At 38.0% G+C, this 21,758-nt stretch overlaps 1 protein-coding gene across 3 annotated transcripts in view; it reads left to right on the top strand.

The window, feature by feature from the left end:
* The window catches only part of DIP2B (disco interacting protein 2 homolog B), a 195,593-nt gene that overhangs the window by 134,739 nt on the left and 39,096 nt on the right, over positions 1 to 21,758 (top strand). For all 3 annotated transcript variants that reach the window (XM_072972815.1, XM_031683009.2, XM_072972814.1), the window contains exons 7-19: positions 410 to 529; positions 4,083 to 4,280; positions 5,780 to 5,871; positions 7,746 to 7,856; positions 9,536 to 9,659; positions 10,274 to 10,383; positions 12,999 to 13,101; positions 14,217 to 14,281; positions 16,341 to 16,434; positions 16,921 to 17,040; positions 18,254 to 18,368; positions 18,926 to 19,065; positions 19,711 to 19,847. In XM_072972815.1, the coding sequence (XP_072828916.1) occupies positions 410 to 529; positions 4,083 to 4,280; positions 5,780 to 5,871; positions 7,746 to 7,856; positions 9,536 to 9,659; positions 10,274 to 10,383; positions 12,999 to 13,101; positions 14,217 to 14,281; positions 16,341 to 16,434; positions 16,921 to 17,040; positions 18,254 to 18,368; positions 18,926 to 19,065; positions 19,711 to 19,847 (1,529 nt within the window). The remainder of the gene's footprint in view (positions 1 to 409; positions 530 to 4,082; positions 4,281 to 5,779; positions 5,872 to 7,745; positions 7,857 to 9,535; positions 9,660 to 10,273; positions 10,384 to 12,998; positions 13,102 to 14,216; positions 14,282 to 16,340; positions 16,435 to 16,920; positions 17,041 to 18,253; positions 18,369 to 18,925; positions 19,066 to 19,710; positions 19,848 to 21,758) is intronic.

Genomic DNA, 21,758 nt, shown 5'->3' with positions numbered 1-21,758 from the left:
TGGCGTCCAGCAGTCACAGAGCCACACTGCAGCTGACCTACTCACACAAGGCATCTTGAGCTCCCTCTTTCCAACAGTCTGCCCTGTAGCAGCACTGACACTTGTTCAGACTTAGGCTGTACTTTCAAAAAGATATCTTGAAAGAAAAAACAGTATGGAAAAAGAAGAGAATGCTATGAGAGAAAAGGGAGGTTAGATAAATCTTTAAACAGTGTATTAATAACAGCATCCCATTTGTTCATTGTCATAAAACTTGTCGTGTGCATATTTCTACCTGTTTGGCCCAGATGAAATAGAATGAGACTGTGGACAAAGGCCAAGCATCATTAGCAATAAAAACTCCTAAGAGAACTGAAGAACTAAAATACCCCTAAAATCAAATTTTAACTTATGATTTTTTCCTTTATAGGTGTTCCTGTCAGTAGCAGAGTATCCACAAAAATCCAGCAGCTTCTCAACACTCTGAAACGACCCAAAAGGCCTCCCTTAAAAGAATTTTTTGTGGATGACTCTGAAGAAATTGTGGAAGGTATTAGTAGCAATACCAAACACGTATACTCCTTAAGGAGAAGCTTCCTAAGCAGTTACTACATGTTAGGTATTATAGGACTTAAGGATGAACAAGGCATTGTTTTGGGGGTGAAAGAGTTCACAGCTGTCTGCTCTTTTTTTCCTAAGGATCGTTTATATTTTAGATCTCAGGTGAAAAATAGAGCGAGGGGTGAGGAAAACAAGGAGATAGCTATTGAACATAGAAATATCCGTGGGAATATGCTCTTTGAAATTAGGAACAAGTATGTAATTTTTAAAATTATTTATATTTGGCATTATCCTAGAATACAGATGTCAGATTTGACCCCATTCTTTTTTGATACAACCCGGTCGTTTTGTCAACACATACATATGTCTGCTTTAACATGGTAGGTAGTGAAAAAGCTTCATGAAAATAGTCGCTTCCTTCTTCTGGCATGCTCTTTACAGTTTAGACTGGTGCTAAAATAAATTCTACACATAAAAACTGAGTTTAGCCAATAAATATGTGTCAACTAATACAGGCCGTTTGGAGAAGGGAAGAAATCAGCTTCATCCAGTTAGGGAAGGCTGAACTAGAGAAAGCGATAATAGTGATTTATTCATTCAATTATTTTAAAAATATGTATGGGTAAAATAACATAATGTCTAGAATTTAATAGGAAGGATTGAGATGGGACTGTATGGAGGCATAGATGAAATTGAGGGTGGCCTTTTGATAGTTATGGAAGCTACGTGACAACTAGAGCTAACAAAAGCTTTTGTCGAAAGAACTAAATCTTGGCAGCTTTACAGTCCAATTTTACATCCTGAGACTAAGAGTAGGCTTTGATCACATCAGACTTGTTAATGAAACTAGGCATGTTAGTAGACTTGATCTGGTCTTAGCCCACTTTGTGCATTAAGAAGCAACAAGCCGCCTGACGTATGAGGTTAAGATGAATGTCTGTTCCTTTAGGAGTCACTAAACTCATTGAACTATGGACATCTTTCTTGATGCACTGATGTTCAAGGTGTCCATGCCAGCAACAGCCTCTTCAGTCTTTTCAGTACTGTGTATTGACTAGGCAGATGAAGGTCAGGGTTTAGTAGAAATCATGCTTGAGCAATTTGCATTCATTCAGAATAAACAGCTTTCTACTAATTTTAAATAGGCAACAGTTATTTTTTTGAATGACAATTACCTTGGAGGAAAAAAAAACACCCATAGGTCTTTGACAGTGTGGAAGACTGTGCCCCAGGGTGTGCATTATGGAGGCCTAGTGGACGGCAGTAATGTACAGAGTTTTGCCTACCATATATATAGTCTGTCCATAAAACAAAATAATTATTTATTTTTTATTTTTTCATTTTCAGTTTTATTAAGTAGAATTGTTAACAATTTGCACATATACAATATATTGCATGTAAATATATATACACAATATACTGCACATATTTTTAAAATTTACATATACGTACTGTTGATTGTTTCTAAGAATATTTAGAGCTTTAGCTTTTTAAACTTATATAGTTATCAAAGGAATAAAGCCAACCAAAAAATAAGAATTAATTCAAGACGATACATACACCCTGCTATTAACAGCAACATTTTTTATAATTACCAAGATAGGGAAGCATCCTAAGTGCACATCAATAGATGAATGGATAAAGAAGATGGAGCATATATATGTAATGGAACACAGCTCACCCATAAGAAAGGCTATTCTGCCATTTGCGGTCCTTCATTCAGTTTTTTTTTTTTTTCACTTCAAAAGCCAGAATTTTATAACTGGCATAAACATTTCCATTGCATCAAAAACAAAACAATTTATTTAGAATCACCCATGTTTATTTTTATACTTAATCTGATGGTTTAGGGTCTGGGAATATGCAAATGTTATTTCTCTAGGGTAGTGAATTGGAAAGTGAAACTGTTTCCTTAGTTTTTTGTTAGTGGAAAAATGAATGAAGACATTCTAAGTAAGTTTCCCAAACCTGTCTTTAAATCGAGCTGTAAAATACAATTTATTTCCTATTTCATTTGCCATTCTAGTACCTGCTGCTCATCCTGTCCATTCTCTCTTCTGTGCTGCTTCTCTTATCCCCGCTTCACCTCGCTGATTCCTACCCTTCCTTGAAGACTCAGCTCGGGCATAACCCGCTCCAGGTGGGGGCCCGGTCCTCTCACCTGGCTGGCATGGCCCTCTTCTGCCCTCTCTGTGCACATCTCGGTCACACACTGCCCACGTTTACTTAGCTGTGTGTATGAGCGTGTCCCCATTGCACTCTAGGTACTCCTGGAGAGCGTGGACTCTGTACTCCGTGTACCTGGCATTATTAGAAGCAGTAGATGTTTGTTCAGAGAATGATATGCACAGCATTTATCTTCTCATGTTTATCACATCCTGTGCACATAATTGGCACTCAATAAATAAATGACCTTTTGTTCTGAATGTAAATTATCTTTCCTGCTATGAAAATATAGGACTTTCTTTTGCTTTTTAATGTTTGTATACTTGCTTATTGTAGACAAATTAAGAGGACTTTAGTTTTGTCTATACAAAAGAACATGAAATAGTATTCACCTCCAGTTTCTGGAATTGACCATGTTTGTAATCTAGTGGTTTTTTTTTTTTGTCCCCAAAGTTCAGTTCAATTTAATTGACATTGATTGAGCAACCATTATGTATTAAGCACTATAGGCAATAAGAGGAATAAGAACCGTGTCATCTCTTGAAAAGCTCTCAATCTAAGGGGGAGAAAAACTTGTGCAGTAACAGAAGTTCATGAGCATCCTGAGTGCTTTTAGTCCACCTGTAAGGGTGGACTAGCACATGGTGTGAGAGCACTAAGGAAGGAATGACCAGGGACGGCTTCCCAGGGAATTTACCATTCAAGCTGCATCCTAAGAAGGATGAGTACAACTTCATCAGGAGGCAGAGGGATGGGCCGTATGAGATGTGTGCAAAGGTATAGAGAGACATAAAAGGAACCTTGTCTTTCATGCCCATTACTTGCCTGAGTCCAGTAATGACCCTGCTGTAAACGATTACTATTTCCATTTTACAGATGTGGAAAAATGAGGCTCAGGTAATTCATTTTCCCCCAAGTCACGTTAGTAAAAAGTGAAGGTAAACTTGGGTTTTCTGACTCACACTTCAATGCTTTTTCATTAAACGTAACCTGGTAGAGTGAAGCCTGGCTGTCTAACATTGGACACAAACTAAAGATTTAAAAAGACATTTACTAAAAATTGTAAAATTGCTAAATGGAATTTTATGCTTTGTGCTTTTTTATATGTTCAATGATTTGCTTTGTCAAGGGTCAGAATTTGTTGCATAAAATATATTAAATATGATATTACAGTTATATGGGGAAATGAAATTAAGGCGGCCCAGTTTGTGGATTACCGTTTTTAAGGGTGTCTTTTTCTCAAGTGAGTTTAAGCCAGATAAAGATGAAGGGAAAGGGGAAATATATTTGAGATTAGAGACCTAAATTGTGTTAGTTGGTATTTGTACTTACTTCAGATCTTGTTCTCATAACCTTTTGGGGTTTTTGGGGCACAGTACCTCAGCCAGACCCCAACCAACCCAAGCCAGAGGGACGGCAGATGACCCCTGTGAAGGGAGAGCCATTAGGAGTCATCTGTAACTGGCCACCTGCTCTTGAGTCTGCCCTGCAGCGCTGGGGCACCACTCAGGCAAAATGCCCCTGCCTGACTGCACTGGATGTAACGGGAAAACCAGTTTACACGCTTACTTATGGTGAGTTTACAAGGGTCCAACTCCTTCCTTTTCTCCTAAGAGTTCTTCAGATTATCATGGGTAACGTTTTTATCTTGCTGTTTTAGCAGTTACTGGTCATTGTGTTTCAGTAGATCTTTTATATTACTTTAAATGGGATCCTAAGTTCTAAGTACAACTGTTGGCCAAGTATTTTCTTTTGCTAAAGTGACTTGCAAGCTAGCTAATATTTAAAAGAGCCAAAAGAAGAAAGAAACTTTGTAGATCCACTGATACTTAAACATGAGGAGAAAATTTTAGGAAGATGTTAAGATTAATCCTGTATGGTAAAAATCAGGTCATTTTATCTAAAAATTGAAATTGGTTTCATTTTAGATCTTTATCACATACTTCATCCTGCCTCTTGCATGTAATAGGCATGAAATTCTATAATGAACAGAGAACCAGTACTTTTCCATTTACTTTTGCATCCCAGCTAAAGTGTTTATTTTTTAAATAACTTATTTTTTCCTTATGTATTTTTGAAGCAAGTTTATTTTTATTACTTCTTTTTAAAAATAAGAATAGGTTCAACCTGGCTGTGAGATTTTGTACTAGTTTATTCAGGCAGATTCCTTTTTCCCTTCGCAAGTGGTATGCATTGTCCATAGACCTAAAGAGAGAATAATTTTAGAGGAAAAAATAGCTTTTATGTAAAGAATTGTACAGATTGACCTGAGTTTCCTTCTTCATTGCCCCTTTAAATGAGTTGTGTGTAGAACTGACATATCTATGCAAAATAAAATGATTTCTCTTTTACTTTCTTCATAATCTAAAATAAGAATTTCTGAGGGTGGTTGAGGGGAAGGAGCAGGAAGAAGGGAAGAATAGGCTTTTCCCCCAAAAGATAGTCTTTAGCATTCATTTCAGAAGCTGTACATTAATCCCATCCATATAACCCTTAGAGAAAGCAGTCAGCTAGCCAAGTCTTTACATGTTTATGTAACATCTTTGAATATATTCATGTTTCACATAGTTAATTTCCATTTTATTATCTGTTTTTACTGAAATCAGTGGTATGGCATGCTCAGTCATTTGAGTCATACTTCTGCTTTGCATTTACTTCAAGTATCTAATACCATATATGTAAGTGGTTCTTCAGAAAAAGCTTAGAAAGAAGTAGTCTTCTGATTTTCAGTCCTGTGATTTAAAAAAAAAATGGTTTCCTTCCCTTTATATCATCAGCTCATATTATTTCTAAAGACACTCAGATTACTTCAGAAAAGAATTTGAAATATTTTATAGATCAGAGTGGGGTCCTGATGTTTTCTTTTGGCTTGAAGGTGGGACTGGCTTTCATAAACTGGTGTGACTGTAAAGCAGACTTTATGGGAGAGGGCCTCTCTGTGTGTTGGGGTGATGCTTGTGTAATGCGTCATTTGCCAGTGGCCCTTACCCTATTCAACGTGCTGATGGACTGAGTGCCCTCCTGCTGAAGTAGGCGTATGTTTTTCTATGAGTATTTTCTTTTCTTTTCCCAGGAAAGTTGTGGAGCAGAAGTTTAAAGTTGGCCTACACACTGCTTAATAAACTGGGGACCAAGAATGAACCTGTATTAAAACCTGGAGACAGGGTAATTGGTTTTTTTATTTTAGGGAGGTGATGCTGTATTTTCTAACATGCACATTCTGGATTTTTAATGTACAACAGCACAATTTATATAACTCTTACTCTTAAAAAATGAAAATGATTTGGTCCCAACCCAGGTTATAATTCCAGCATTCATAGTTTGAAGGATATTCAAATGTCTCTTTTTTTAGCTCCAAATCAGTAAACTCTTCACGTACTAATGAAAATAAAAAGAAACCTAAGTCTTTTTGGAGATAAATATTTCAATAGATAGACAACAAAAATAGTAATCAGGTTTATGCTTTGATTTTTTTTCCCTTGAAAAATGCCCTATGAAACTTCTAAAACAATAGATAAACAACAAGGTCCTACTGTATAGCACAGAGAACTATTTTCAATATCCTGTAATAAATCATAATGGAAAAGACTCTGAAAAATAATATATATGTATGGATGTATGTATACCTGAATCAGTTTGCTGTACACCTGAAACATTGTAAATCAACTATACTTCAATTAAAAAAAACTTTTTAAAACAATTTTCTGGAGTTTTATGTAGAAATGGAGGGAGATTTATTACTTCTAAGAAGAAACAAATTAGCATCATTAATTTCTTCTTTAATTGGAGGTGACATTAAATTTTTTTTAGTATTTAAAGATTTTTTCCCTCTTTCTAAATATAATTACTTCTAATCATCAAACATGACTTTCATTTGAAGTTGTGGAATGAAATACCAACTACATCCACAACAGAATTCTTTTTAGTTAGGCTCATGATTACATAATCTCCTAAACCAGCCTTTTAAAAATACTTTTGCATTATGACAAAAGGCATCTAAAGCATGGCTTTTACTTATAAGTATGACATGTGAGTGTTTCCTAATCTTCACCTGAACCGTAAGAAGGTAGTTTTGTGTCTTCCTAACAACATGGACACTTGTGGGCAGGGAGAAAATGTGTTGTTTAAATGTCTTGTGGAGTTAGTAACTTTTAGAACTCTAGAAGGTTCAGAATTGAACTTATGTTGGGAGTGAGTTAAGAGAATTTGAAAGCAAAAGAAGGGAAGATAAGAATCCAAAGACATAAGTAAGTTTCACATATTGATCTGTGAATATCCAAGCCAAGTATCAAATTCCGCAATGATAGTGACTGTGTTTTTGCATTTCTTGGGTAAATTAGGAAGAGTCAGTTGTCCCTAGGGTGTATTACAGGTTAGATCACAAGTTTGAACATATTATGGAGTTTTCACTGTTTATCTTTTGTAAATGAATTGACTTTATATGCGTAATAGTTTCTGCCAGTATTTGCCATTATTACTTACGCCTGTCACCAAGTGCATTGTTGGTTAAGTGAGTGAGGATTAATGCAGTGAATTTATTTATTAAAAAGTAAGAAACCTTAGATTTGCCCTAAGATGACAATTGAGTCAATCAGTGCTTCTCTGCTTGCTTCTCTGCAAGAGGAGATATAAGGCTTATTCTTTAATATGCTGGTCTGTCTAGAGAGATCCGTCACATTTATGTTACTGCTTAGCCTTGCACTAAAGTAAATTTTCTTAGATTTCACAAGTAATTAACTTCTTACTTAAGGTGACTTGTTTACTGCTAAATTGCCAGTAGAATTAAGGGAAAAATTCTTATGGTGATGATGATGAATTGCATTATAGTCCCCAAACTGTGTATGGTATAATCTTGGGAATGACAAGAGATCTTTTTAGATTTGTGCATCCTTCTCAAGAATTTAATTTTCTTTACTCTATTAAATAGCGTGATTTATTGTGTTCATGATAAATGTCATAAACAAGTGTATTACTTAGTGACATTGAAAGCATTAGTCTGTTTCTGTTCCTCTGTTATTGAATGTCATTATACATTTTAGGTGGCCCTGGTTTACCCCAACAATGATCCAGTCATGTTTATGGTGGCTTTTTATGGATGTCTCCTGGCAGAAGTGATTCCAGTGCCTATAGAGGTACCTCTTACCAGAAAGGTAACGCTGATTTTAAGAGAAACGCTGCCTGATGTGACATAGCGGGCATCGGGTACTTAGATCAGTTAACTCAGTCACAACATAAGAATCAGTCCGGATTGGGGATATAGCTCAATGACAGAGTGTGTACTTGGTGTGCATGAGGTCCTGGGTTCAATCCCCAGTGCCTCCATTAAAGGAGGAAAAGAAAAAGAAAGATTCTGGCCATTTTCTTAAGTATTGAGCTTCACTTTCTAAAAACATGAAAGTTGTAGAAAATTTATTTGTTAATATTTATGTTTCATGAAAATAATGCATTTTCAACTAAGGCGGAATTTTTATAGTATTATGTATCACTTAAGAATCTTGGGGACATACTTGACTTGTCAATGATTACCAGTTATAAAGAGTATACTCTTGCTTCAGAGTCTATAGGTAATCCACATTTACAATAAGTGAAACCTTTTTGTAAAGAGATTGCCCTTAAGTGTATCATAACATCTAGAATTTCCATGAAGTCGAAGGGCCATGCAGTGTTGTCATCTTACTACTCTGGGGATAGGATATCCTCTGACAACACGTCAGCCTTACTGAAATGAAGCATATGTAGCAAATTTCAAAGTTTAACTGAATGATTTCTTCATGAGCTATTTGACCCTAATTTTCTCACGCAGTTTATTATTGAGAATTGATGATGAAGACAAATATGGTGGAGACTATGGATTTACAAGAAAAAAAAATACTTTCTGTAAAGAATAAAAGACAAATTGGTGACATCCCTGAAACTCTGGATGATGGGATATAGTATCTTTAGCTTGGCCAGAAATCATAGGGTTCTTAAATTATTAAGAAGGCAGTGCAAGGGATAGACTGGGATTTCAAAATTGTAGAATAGATAAACAAGATTACACTGTATAGCACAGGGAAATATACACAAAATGTTATGATAAATCACAGAGAAAAAAATGTGACAATGAGTGTGTATATGTCCATGAATGACTGAAAAATTGTGTTGAACACTGGAATTTGACACAACATTGTAAAATGATTATAAATCAATAAAAAATGTTAAAAAAAATTAAAAAAAATAAAATTTCCTAGTGCTACAATAAAAAAAATTAAGAGAAAAAAAAAGGCAGTGCTTATGTGGCTTCATAATGACACTTTTAAAATGACATTTTAATGGAAATGCTTTAGGCTGTTTCTTTTGGTCTTTTCTTTGCTGCTGTTGTGAGGCTTAAATCTACCTCCTTTAAAATAGAATAACATGGACTTGGGTATAACCATGTCGTTGTAAATCTGGACATTTGATGTCCACTTACATTATTTATTTTGTTCTGACCCAAATTTCTTTGCTTTTGGAGATTTGGGGGTATGGCTCGGTCAAGACAACTTTAACCATGTTCACTTTTATTTCATTTGCCTGAGATTAATCTAAAAGAGGAACATTGCTGGCCTTTGAATAAAATGGTCACATTTGACTGGTGGAATTCATCATTAGCAGTGTCAGATTAATAAAATATTTGATTTGCACTCACAAAATCATTGTACTGTAGAATTTATTTAGAAGAACATATTGTCACTGGATTTTGACAGTTGCCAGATATCAGGGGGGTTCCATGAGTGTATGACACAAGTGCCAGAGCATTACTGAGTGTCAGGTTTTGGGCTTGGGGGTGCTCATTATCTTTTCTCCACAGGATGCTGGAGGGCAGCAGATTGGCTTCTTGCTAGGAAGCTGTGGTATTGCCTTAGCTCTTACCAGTGAAGTTTGTCTAAAGGGATTGCCAAAAACCCAGAATGGAGAAATTGTACAGTTTAAAGGTTAGTAATATTTGTACCTGAATTATGAGTTGAAAGTTAAAGCTGAGTGCTTTTAATTAGTGTTTTAATTTAATAATAGTTAAGTACTTAACATGCGTTTTCTTATTTAATTCTCACAACCTTATGAAGTAGGTACCATTATTATCCCCGTTTTACAGGTGAGGAAACTGAGACACAGAGAGGTTAAGTAACTTGCCCAAAGTCACAGCTAATAAATGGCAGAGCAGCGATTTGAACCCAAATCTGATTCCACAGCCCACACCCTTAACCTTTATGCTGATGGTTGGAAAAGCTACCACTCTGTTCACTAAAGCTAAATGCTACATGTAGAGACAGAGGATAGACCAGTAACCTCAGTGGACTTCCACTGCCAAATGGACCTCCCAGTTGTTGAGGTAATGTCAAGGCCTGGCATTAGCATGTGGAACGATTGTGCTTTTGAAAGAAGGTATAATTGTCTGGTGTTTTATCACTGAACACTAATAAAGATAAAGTACTTTACTGATTGTAAAATGACCTTGATTTGGTCTCTTGATATTTAAAATGACCAGTTCATTGTGAACTTCTTTCCTGATGGCTTAGGCAACTCAATTTTTATTTTGGGTTTGATTTAGGTTGGCCCCGGCTCAAATGGGTTGTAACAGATTCCAAGTACCTTTCAAAGCCACCTAAAGACTGGCAGCCCCACATCTCACCTGCTGGTACAGAACCAGCATACATTGAGGTAAGTCTTGTGACTAGGATACACATTCTGGCTTTTCCTCTGGCCTCGATTGCTATCTCACAAAATATGAAACTAACTTTTTGCACTTTTAATGTCAGTAGATCCTCCTAGTTTATTAGATTTCCATCTTTTTGCTTGTAACATGCCTTACAATGGACCTTCTAATTATTTTTAACATAAATAAACATTTAAGAGAAAGACAGCAGAGAAATTGATCTTTGCCATGTAAGAAAGTTACAAAAGACTTAGAGAATTTCAGAGATTTAAAAAATAATTTACTGACAGATATTTCTCTGCTGCTTTGAGGGCAGAGGTTGACGGGTGGTGCAGTGGGAAGCAAGAGACTGGAGAAATGAAAAGGGAAAATTGCTGTGCTTGTAAAAAAACAAATTTAGGAGATAAAAGAAAAAGAGCAAGAAAAAATGGATGGCTAGAGGGCTTGGTGTGGAAGGTTAGTGCAGGAACTTGATTGATTGGTAACATGATTCAGTTGAGAAATTAAGCTCTGCTGCATACCAGGCAGCAGGCCAAGTGCTCTAAATGCATTATCTCACTCAGTCTTCGTAAGTACCCTGTGAAGTGGGGGGTTGTTATTAAACCTGCTTTGTAGATGAGGAATCTAAGGTTTAAACTAACTTGACTCACCAATCAAAGGTTTGTCTAAAACCTTGACTCAAAAATGGCTGAGCTGGGAATCAAACTCACATCTGTAAACCTCTAGAAGCTATACCCTTGCCTGCTCTGCATGTTGCTTGAGACATATTAGTAAATACTCACCAACTGTTTGCTAAATTAATGAGTAACATCAATAAAAAAATTTTTTTAAGCCTTTGGGGAAAAAATCCACCCAACCTGGAGCCCTGTGACGAAAACTTTGGCTATAAAAGGAAAGAAAGAAGGCAGTAGCTTTGAGAGGTTTGATGTTGGACTCAAGGAGGAGTACAGGCTATTGAAAAACCAAATTTAGCGATCAGCTCTCAACCCATATCCTCTCGGAGTGATGACATGGGTCAGCACTTCATCCTCCTTAAAACTGCTCACTGGCTTCCCTTCCCTTATTTCTCCTGCCTCACTAACCACTCCTTCTCAGTCTTCTTCACTGGTTCTTCCTGAAAGGTGAAGGGTCCTTCATTATGTGGCCCCTGCTTAGCTCTCTGGCCTCGTGTAGAACTACTGTCCTCTACATTTCCAGGCTTCTGCTAGTCTGAATTAACTTGCGGTTTTCGCTTAGGACGCTCTTAATAACCAAAGAATATCGCTAGTGAGTGTCAAGTATCCTGTGGGTAATTGGGAGCTGTTAAAGGGTTATCAGCAGAAGAGAGAAGAATAAATATGTTGTTAAAAGACTTATCTGTTTGGTGGGGTTAAGAGGGGAAGTGGGGAGCTTTTACAGTTATTCCAACTCATGGTGATGGGATGGGGAGAAGTGGATGCAGTTGAGAGACAGTAAGGAAGCAGGAGAAGCAGAACTTAGTGACTGATTCTGGAGAGGGAGGAGGCTAGAAAGACAATCAGGTTTCTCACTTGGGCAACTGGGTAGAGGATGACGTCCTTCATTAAGACAGAAAATACAACAAGAAGGGTTTTCCTGGGCAAGGGGTGGGGGTGAATAATTAACTGTTGGCTACACTGGGTTTCACAGGACTGTAAGTTGTTTCGAGGAAACAGTTGACTCAGTGTGGATCTCTGGAGAGAGGTCTGGGTTGAAGATAAGAGAAGCAGGAGTCATCAGGAATGTGGTGTCCTGATTGAATAAAGTGAGAGAGAAGAGGAAGAACAGAGCTTTCAGGGAAAGCCAACATTCAAGGGATGGGCAGAGAAAGTGAAGGGTAGAAAGAGAGTCAGAGAATATGAGTAGGAAAGAAGAGTATCACAAAAGCCAAGAAAGGAGAGGTGGGAGGGTATAGCTCAAGTTGTAGAGCTCATGCTTAGCGTGCACGAGATCCTGGGTTCAATCCCCAGTACCCCCCTCTAAAAATAAATAAATAAACAAACCTAATTATCTCCCCTGGCCCAAAAAAAAAGCCAAGGAAGGAGAGAGTGTCAAGAAAGGAGGTATTACATGTTACAGAAAGGTCTGATAAGGTATGCAATATGTCCTTTTGACTTACCAATAAAAAAGTGGTGGATCTTGGTGAAAAGCAACTTGAAAGACACATCGAGTTAAAAGCAAAATCGTGGTTGATTGACTTGTAGGAGTGACTAGGCATTGCTTGGTGTCCTCTCCCAGCTGGGAGCTGCTGGTAGACTGGACCATAGCTTATGCACCTTTAGCTCTGCCCGCCGTGCTTGCTCTGCCCTTGATGCCATGCTGTTAATGCAGCTTAGGTCATTTGTTTGTTTTAGCTTCTTTAGCAGCCACTTCACACTGATGACTAATTAAGCTTTTAAGACACATACTTTTGTTGAGCTTTATCATTCCCCAGTCCTATCTTTGCGTGATTAGAGTCTGGGGCCCAAGTGCATAGCCTCAGATACTTATATGAAACATGTTAAATTCAGCCCATTGTCATGGCTTTTCTGGGTTTCATTATTTGGATTCTAGTTCTGTCATTTGAAATAACCCCTTTAATTGTTTCTTGTGTTTTTGTTTTTTGTGTTTTTTTTTTTTCTAGTATAAAACAAGCAAAGAAGGGAGCGTAATGGGAGTTACAGTGTCCCGCCTTGCAATGTTGTCTCACTGCCAAGCTCTGTCCCAGGCCTGCAATTATTCTGAAGGTCAGACTTCATCCTGTGACTGCCCACATTGTGAGCTCAGATATATGTGACTACGAGCAGTGCTCAGTGACTGGATTCCAGTTAATGACCACATTCAGAGGGAAATGTTCTAAGACACATTCTTGGCTTGCCTTTGCTTTCTTCTTTTTCACAAATACACTGTAATTTAAAGGAACTAAAATTCTGGGCAAACCAAGTATGTAAAGCATGATTTCTAGAGTGCAGAAATAGAAAACTAATTGAAAGCATGTGTTCATTAGCTGCAAAATGTCAGGTATCTCCATCTCCCTGTGTATGTAGAGCTGCCACCAGCTGTATGTTCGGAGTTAGAGTCAGAGTTTCTGCTACCAAAAAACACAAAGTCAGCCACAAAAAGTATTCAGGATTGTTGGACTTTTAATGTGCTGATATATATTGTGTAATGACTATATCCTTTAGAATGTTCTTGAGAATATTAATTTTTTTTAGTGTTTTATTTTCCTTTCGTAGAATGGAACAAGTTAATACATGCTCATTATAGAGCAGCATTCTTGTCTGGAAATGTCAGGAAAATGGTTGATTAAATTATAATAAATTAATATACTCTGAGGCATTAAAACTTATGTTCTTGAATATTAAAGATTGTTTCAATATATCAAGTGAAAACAAATTATAGATACAGAGCAGTGTATACCAATTTTGTTATGTCAGATATCTGTCTCTAAATGTACTTAAAAGTATATGTACATACATGTATGTACATATTATATATGTATACGCACCAACATGCTTTATTTTCTCTAGGAAGTATAATTTTTTACATATGTTTGTGAAACTTCCAGTTTCTAAAATAAACATGTGTTCCTTATGTAATTAGGAAAAAAGTTACTATCTTTCGAAGACAGTGCCTAAGTCACGGAATTTCAAACTCATTGTTTCTTATGTGACCACGTCACCCTGTGATCAGTTCCCCAGCCAATTTGTGGGGACCCTCAAGTAATCAGAAGACCCTGAGAGCTTTTAGTGATTTCTTTCAAAGTACCAGTCAGTTGTTTAATAGAGGCAAGTGGTATAATTTTGCTATTTAACACTTAAGATGATTTCCTTGTGTTTTTTCCTGTTTTTTTCTATTTTAGGGGAAACAGTAGTAAATGTTCTAGACTTTAAGAAGGATGCTGGGCTGTGGCACGGCATGTTTGCGGTAAGCTGTACAGAATTAAGGCCTTTGGTATAAATTGTGCTTACGATTCAAGTCGTTATGCATGCTGTGTAACCACAGCATCTCAGTGCTTGTTTGAAAGTTAAGCCCCTAAAAGATCAGTAATATTTTCCAGGGGAATTTGATTTTGTGATACAAATGGGAATTTTTTTTTTTTTAAATAATGTAATTCTGTTTTTTCCTTCATCGTGTGGTTGGGCATACCCTTCACATAATAGTATGTAGTAGAACTTAGGATCAAAAAATTTAAAAACATCTGCTATGATGACGCAAAGCCTAAAAAATTCTATGAATAATTATGTATTTATTTATGATTTAAAAACATATGTTTGAGATTTACCCCTTCTCTTTTCTGAAGAAAAAAATTACATAAATATGTTAGAACTTTACAGCTGTGGTGAATAATCCTTTCCATTGGACAAAATATCTTGAATGACCCCATGCCACCAGGAAAGAATAGAGTCACAGGGTAGTTCAGGCTGCTTTCTTGACAGAGGAACAGGTAACATGCCAAGGGAGTTAGAGAAAGGTGAGTTCCTCCCACCTGTGGCCTCAGTTTTTATGGAAGAGGTGACAGTTGAGTTGGACTTTGAAAAATGGGTAAGATGTAGCCATCTAGAGATATTTGGGAGGTGGAAGTAGAGAGAGAGGGGACATACCAAGTGGGAAAAGCTGCATATGTAGCATGGTGATTAGGAGAGATAAGAGCTACAAGACCCTAGAGTTGAAAAAGACCTTTGAGAGTAGCGCATCTAGCTTCCGTGCTCATCGCGGGAGTCTGAGAAAGACTGGGCGGTGAAGCATGGGGAGCACGAGGAGGATCCCCTTTCCCGCAGGACCACTCAACTTAGTAAAAGTCTGATTCCTTGAGCACTCATACTTTCTAGCTTTTTTCTGAAGCCCGTCCTGTTTTGTTTTTTATCAGAAGTTAAAAAAAAAAAAAACCCTTGTAAGAAGTTAGAAAGAATCTTCCCTCTGTGATCCACAGAGCAAGACAGGGACATGTGTGAAGCATGAGTTATAAACGCCATTCTTTCCTTGAAGTCCAAAAGTTTGTCATCAACATTTGAATTTGAGGGAGGGAGGAAAAAAGAGGTTTGCAGTGGTATCTTGGTCTCTTTGGGCCACTTAGGTGTTTAATAAAATGGCCAGTCTAAATACCAAGACATAGTCACTCTGTCAGGCTGGCTCTCCTTGAGGACAGAGGGTCCTGGGTGTGTTTGGTTTGGGTGACAGGAGAGACACCGAATGACATGATCCCCTTAGGTTACTCAGCTTGATCTACCCAAACACCTAACAGGTCTGGGCAGGACCTTCTGTAAGCAACAGGGGCTCTTTCATTTCTGACTTTGTAAGACCCAGCCCTGTGTGGTATGTGACAAGCATGAACATGATGTAGATTAGAGGGTAGTTTGGCAGTTGTCTGTTAAATTTAAAAAGCGCATATCCTATGACTCAGCAATACCACTTTTCAGTACCTACCCTGAGGAAACACTTGCACATGTGCCCAGGAAAATGAGTATAAATATGTTCCTTGAAACATTGTTTGTAGTAGCAAAAAAAAAATTGTCAGTAATAGGGAAATGCCTAAATAAGTTATGGATAGTCATTCTATGGAACACTATGCAGCAGTTCAAAAATATTACGTACCTCTCTTACACTGATGTGCATAGATTTAGGTTTAAAACAATTTTAAGTGAAAAACAGTAAGTTGCAGACATATGTATAGTATGATGCCTTTTATGTTAAAAATACTTTTATGTCTCTATGGGGACAAATATATATGTAAATATACAGAAAGAGGACTGGGAAGGTCCATTCCAGATTCATAACAGTGTTTGTCTATGAGGAAGAACAGAACCAGGTTTGAGAATAAGTAGCAAGGAAGGCTTCTAACTTATAGTTAATATTTCAGATTTTTTTCAAAGAGCATGTATGAAAGTATTTCATGATTAAAATTGTTAGCAAAATACCAGTTCAATCTGAAAATGCTAAGTATGTTTTAGATATTGATTGCTTTTTATCTTTCTTTGCTTTTCAGAATGTAATGAATAAGATGCATACAGTTAGTGTACCCTACTCTGTTATGAAGACCTGTCCTCTATCTTGGGTCCAGAGAGTACATGCCCACAAAGGTAGTTACACACAGCATCTAAGCTTTAATTATATGACTGTTTGAACTAAGATTTTAGGGATTTTCAAATTACTCTTCTAGAAACATAATTCTATGCCTTGGTGCCTTGATAGATTTTAGAGTTGAGGTCCTGTGGAATTAGATACGTTGTCCAGTTGAGCTCACTTGGTGTCCCTGCTTAAAAACTGAGATGACTGTGCCTGAATCTGAGCCTTGAGTTAGAGTTATTGGGGTCTTTGGTGTTCAGAGCCTCCTTGGCTGGGATGTGCGGCCTGCCTGCAGGTCACAGTTGGCAAATAGTTGTGTGTCCAGTCAGTAGCTGCTGCCTCAGAGCACCTGGCACCGTTTCTTTGAAACCTTTTTTATTTTCTCGAAGTGAAAACCATGATTTCTAAAATAAGTAAAAATGTGTTTATTATAGTGTATTAAATATCTCCCCAGTGTGGTGCGTGTATGTGTGCTGACTTTATCCCTTTTGCATTTGTAGCCAAGGTAGCTTTAGTCAAATGCCGAGACTTGCACTGGGCGATGATGGCACATCGGGACCAAAGAGACGTGAGCTTGAGTTCCCTCCGGATGTTGATTGTGACTGATGGAGCTAATCCCTGTGAGTGTTTCTAGAGTGTTGGTCTGAGAATACCCTTTCCTTGGTAGGCTGAAGTTTTCATCCCTTTTCTGTAAGCATTTTCTTAAACATCTGCATTGAGAGATAATTCACGTACCATAAAACTCACCCATTTGAAGTTTACAGTTCAGTGGTGTCAGTATATTCACAGAGTTCTACAACTGTCATCATTGTCCTAAGTTTAGAACTTCATCATCCCAAAAAGGAACCTTGTACCCATTTGTAGTTACTCCCAGTTTCTTCTCCTCTGTCCCCCAGCCCCAGGCTGTCTCTGCATATTTACCTGTTCTGGACACTTCATATTAATGCAGTCATACCCTATGTGACTAGCTCCTTTCACTTAGCATGTTGTCAAGGTCCATCCATGTTGCAACATGTGTTTGTATTTTATTCCTTTTTATTACCATATAATATTCCATGTGTGGATATACTACATTTTATGTAGTCATTCATCATTTGATGGATCCATAAGCTTTTAAACTCACTCCTTACTCATTTGGATCCTTTATCACATAACAAAAAGAGTGATAAGGTGACTTGATGTAACCAAGTGTCTGGCCTTTATGTAAATTCCCTATCAGCAAATCAAAGGAGTTTACAAAAGCTTTCAGAGATCTTTCTGTGTTACCTGCTTTTCCCCACAAGCGCCCCGTCCTGAGCCTGCACAGGGTAGAGTCAGGTATAATGTTAGATACTACTGTGCTCTTTGTCATCATGGATTTTTGTCCACAGTCACAGTGGTCATCCTGGCATAAAATACAGACATGGGACTGACCTTAAACAAGTCAGAGAGTGCATGAAGACGATGAAACTAAGCTAGAATATTTGTACTGCGCTGACTAAGATGCACTAGTTACTTTGGGAAGAGTTGCTCGGTTCCAGACTGGCTGGAAGTTGCAGTTGTTGCCTGTAGGGCATCTCCACTGTTGATTGGGCAGTTTGGTAGGAGCAGCCTATTCCAAGGTGTAACTTTAAATAGTGTCAGTGACCTTCTGTGGGCTGGACGAGCATTCGTTTGTCCTTGAAACCTATCAGCCATCTCACAGGCACAGTGAAATATTTGCATGGAATTAATGACGTACAGTGAGCATTCCCACAAGAAACAAACGTTGTTGGCTTTCCACCCTTTACCAGTTTCCTGCGGTAATGAAAATCACATTTGCAGCTTTCAAGTTGATCTGTTTCAACTCCTCAGGGTCTGTGTCATCCTGTGATGCCTTCCTGAGTCTGTTCCAAAGCCATGGTCTGAAACCTGAGGCCATCTGTCCGTGTGCCACTTCTGCTGAAGCCATGACTGTCGCAATCCGCAGGTATTTTTCACGGTGTTGGTGCTCTTGGTGTATGTTAACAGCTTTGATCAAATGTGCAAAACTGACCAGGCGGTGACAAGGGGCACTATCTAATTTTCTGCTTCATAAGCAGGAAAGTGAAAATGACTTTGTAAAGCAGTTTGAAGCATCTCATTTATTTTTCCCACTTTTGCCCTAAGTGTAACTGATAAACTGAAATGTCACTTTAATTATTACCATATATGTGAATTGTTTCTTTTCCAGTCTTATTTTGTTCTTCAGAATCCTTAATTAGCATCGTAGACTGGAAATAGACTGTTCTTGACTGTAGCTTACGTACCTATATATGTAGTACACCCTAGCTGATACATTAACTGATTAAAATTTACTTTTCCACCTGAATGAAAGTTGACCATGCTTTGCACATGTGAATTTGATTAAATTGGCATGTTATTGATAGAGAAAATGAGAATTTGTGTGTGTGTGGTAGCCAGAGGAAATTTCCTTCCCTACATACTCATGCTTTTATCTTAATAACATTTAATTTGCCAAATTTGATGAGTTTATTTTGTTTTCAGGCCTGGAGTTCCAGGGGCCCCTTTGCCGGGAAGAGCCATTCTCTCCATGAATGGGTTGAGCTATGGGGTAATACGGGTCAATACTGAAGATAAAAATTCAGCACTGACGGTCCAGGATGTGGGACATGTAATGCCCGGGGGTGAGTTCTCAGGAACTCCATTCAGTTTTTCATAAAGATTTGTCTTTAGAGAGAGTAGAGCCTGATAAAATATGAGATCCAAAACCAGGAAGCCAAAATTTAATACTTAGTCACTTAATTTTTCAAAGCCTGTCTAACAGTTAAGTGATTCTAGTTATACCTACCTTCCAGCAGAATTGTAGGATTTAATTGTGAATGCTTCAGTTACAGTTGTTCACATGGAAAGCTAAGTACTGAGTGACCCTAAAATTGTCTGGTTTTCACTGTAATTGCCAAAACATTGGGGCGGGCAGAAAGTTAGAGTACGCTGCTTCTTGTGCATGTTTGAGTTTGATCTAGGGAAGGGTAAATTAAGTTAATCTGTTTCTTTGAGCTTGAATGAGTCACTGTCTTTAAAACCTCCAGTCTGCATCTATTGTATGTTTTATTTGCTGAATTTAGAAAATTATTTGTTTATTATCAGGGCTAAAAGATGGAAATTTCAGATATACTTATGTAGTATCAGATCTTTTCTTATCCTTCCTGTTTGGCATTCTTTCTTAATGCCACTCAGTAAATGCACGAGTTTCCTGGGTTCATAAGGACGAAGCTGTTTTTGTGAAGGTTTTCCAAACTGTCCCTTGACTGCACTTTTCTGTACACTAGGGATGATGTGTATTGTGAGACCCGATGGACCTCCCCAACTCTGCAAAACAGATGAAATTGGAGAAATCTGTGTCAGCTCCAGAACAGGAGGGATGATGTACTTTGGGCTTGCTGGTGTGACAAAAAATACATTTGAGGTACACGGTGTTACAGGTTCATGGGGAAAATGTTGGGTGAGGTCAGGGGGTCCCTAGGGCAGCTGCGCCAGCTGATGGGAAGTGTAGCGCTCAATTGTGTGCTCAGAGCCAGACCACTGGTTCCAGCCCTGTCCCTGCCACTCATTCACTGACCTCTGGCAAGTTGCTTAACCTTTCTGTGCCGTAGTTTCCTTCTCTTGAAACTGTGAGGAATCATAGCATCTACCTCAGGACTGTTGAGAGAACTAAATGAGTTAATGTTGATAAAGTGCTCAGACCAGCACCTGGCACACAGGAAATGCTGTGGTTTATCTGTTAAATGTATAAAGAGTTTAAGAGGCTGCCCCAAAATTCACTCTGGTGCATGTGCCATGGTTTGGGCTGCATAAACCCCAGGATTTAATTCTGAGAGAGCAGTGAGGATGGGTCTGCCTCTCAGAAGTTGGCTCGAGTTAGCCCAGCTGGTAAAGATTGATGTAAACCAGAATGCCAGCTCCCTACTGAACCTGAAAGCCAGTCCTGTCACGGGGGCAGATTGCTCCCATTATTCAGTCTTTCAGTCAGAGAAATATTTGTTGAGTACCGTCTGTGTGTCTGGCACTATTCTAGATGCATGTGGTGTACATCAGGAAAACAAACAAAACTCCTCAGATAGCTTATATTCCAGTGGAAGTAGCACATCATTTTCCTGCAGGCAGTTCTGCATGTGAAGCTGAATTATAACGAAATTTTGTCTAGTGAGCCTGGAAATCAGAGCAGGTGTAATTAATTGTCTGTGTTTCATAATTGGGGTTAACCTGCCTCAGGGTACTTTTTAAGGAATGGAAGACTCCAGTGTATGGGCCATGTCCCCTTCACACTAGACAGGGCTCATATGACCTCTGCCTGTTTTCGGTTCTTTGAGCTGCCCTTTCCTATAATCTAGACTGGTGGTTCTCAGTCTTGGTATGGCAGAGCATGTCTGTCTACCATCCCATTTGAAAATCAGTGCATGTAATTATATAATAATAGGTGTAAATAGCGGGAGAGTGTTACCTACATGAATGATGTGGGGGCTGAAAAAGGTTAAGAACTCCTAGGCTGTCCATCATCTGTTTACACAGCCTAAGATGGTATAATATAAATTATTAAGTGTCTGTTGTTACCATCATCTTCATCATCACTACTCCATTCCTGGCCTGGCTTCAAAGGTTGTGACCAGTTCCCTTTGACAGCAGTGGACATTCATAAACTCTTAAGGCCTATGTTTACTGCCATCCCTCTGGTTTACTTTCACAGGGGACTAATTACCTCTGTTGAATGTATATACATTTTACTAATTTAAATCTCACCTTATTTCTCTTACCTTGGAATGCTTGGACTACATATGTTTCCAACGTCTGAGTTTTTCTTCATTGCATTTTCCTTACGATGAACAACATCCTCAAGCAGGGTTTGAAGATGCTAACAGTATTTTATTACGTGGCCTTTCCTGGGAGGGCAACTGCCCAGCCAAAATTCTCAGATTTAATACTGAATTGCTAGGTCCATAGTGATGAAGAAATTTTGAAATCTGCAGTATAAATTTAATGATAGTGAAGTAGAGTAAAAATCCTAACCAAAAAAGAAGAAAACTCTACTGCTTTGGTTTTGCAAATTAAAGTTTCTAATATTTTTCTTACTGAATTTTTATATTTAAACCTGGAGAGAATTTTCCAGTGTGGTTAACATTTCACTAGGACTAAAGACCAAGTAATGACTGGTCAGAAAATAAAAGTGTATTTTAAAAATAAGCTCCTAATGAGAAAAACTTTGTAGCACATATCAGCACAGAGAGCTAATTTTCCATCTTCATCCCTTACCAGCTAGCTGTTTGATATGAGGCAAATGAAACTCTCTGTGCCTTACTTTCTCATCTGTAGAATGAAAGTA

This window comes from Vicugna pacos, chromosome 12, assembly GCF_048564905.1.
Source record: "Vicugna pacos chromosome 12, VicPac4, whole genome shotgun sequence".
Taxonomy (NCBI): domain Eukaryota; kingdom Metazoa; phylum Chordata; class Mammalia; order Artiodactyla; family Camelidae; genus Vicugna; species Vicugna pacos.
Note: the sequence above shows the minus strand (reverse complement) of the source record. Positions and strands in the feature narration are given on the sequence as shown.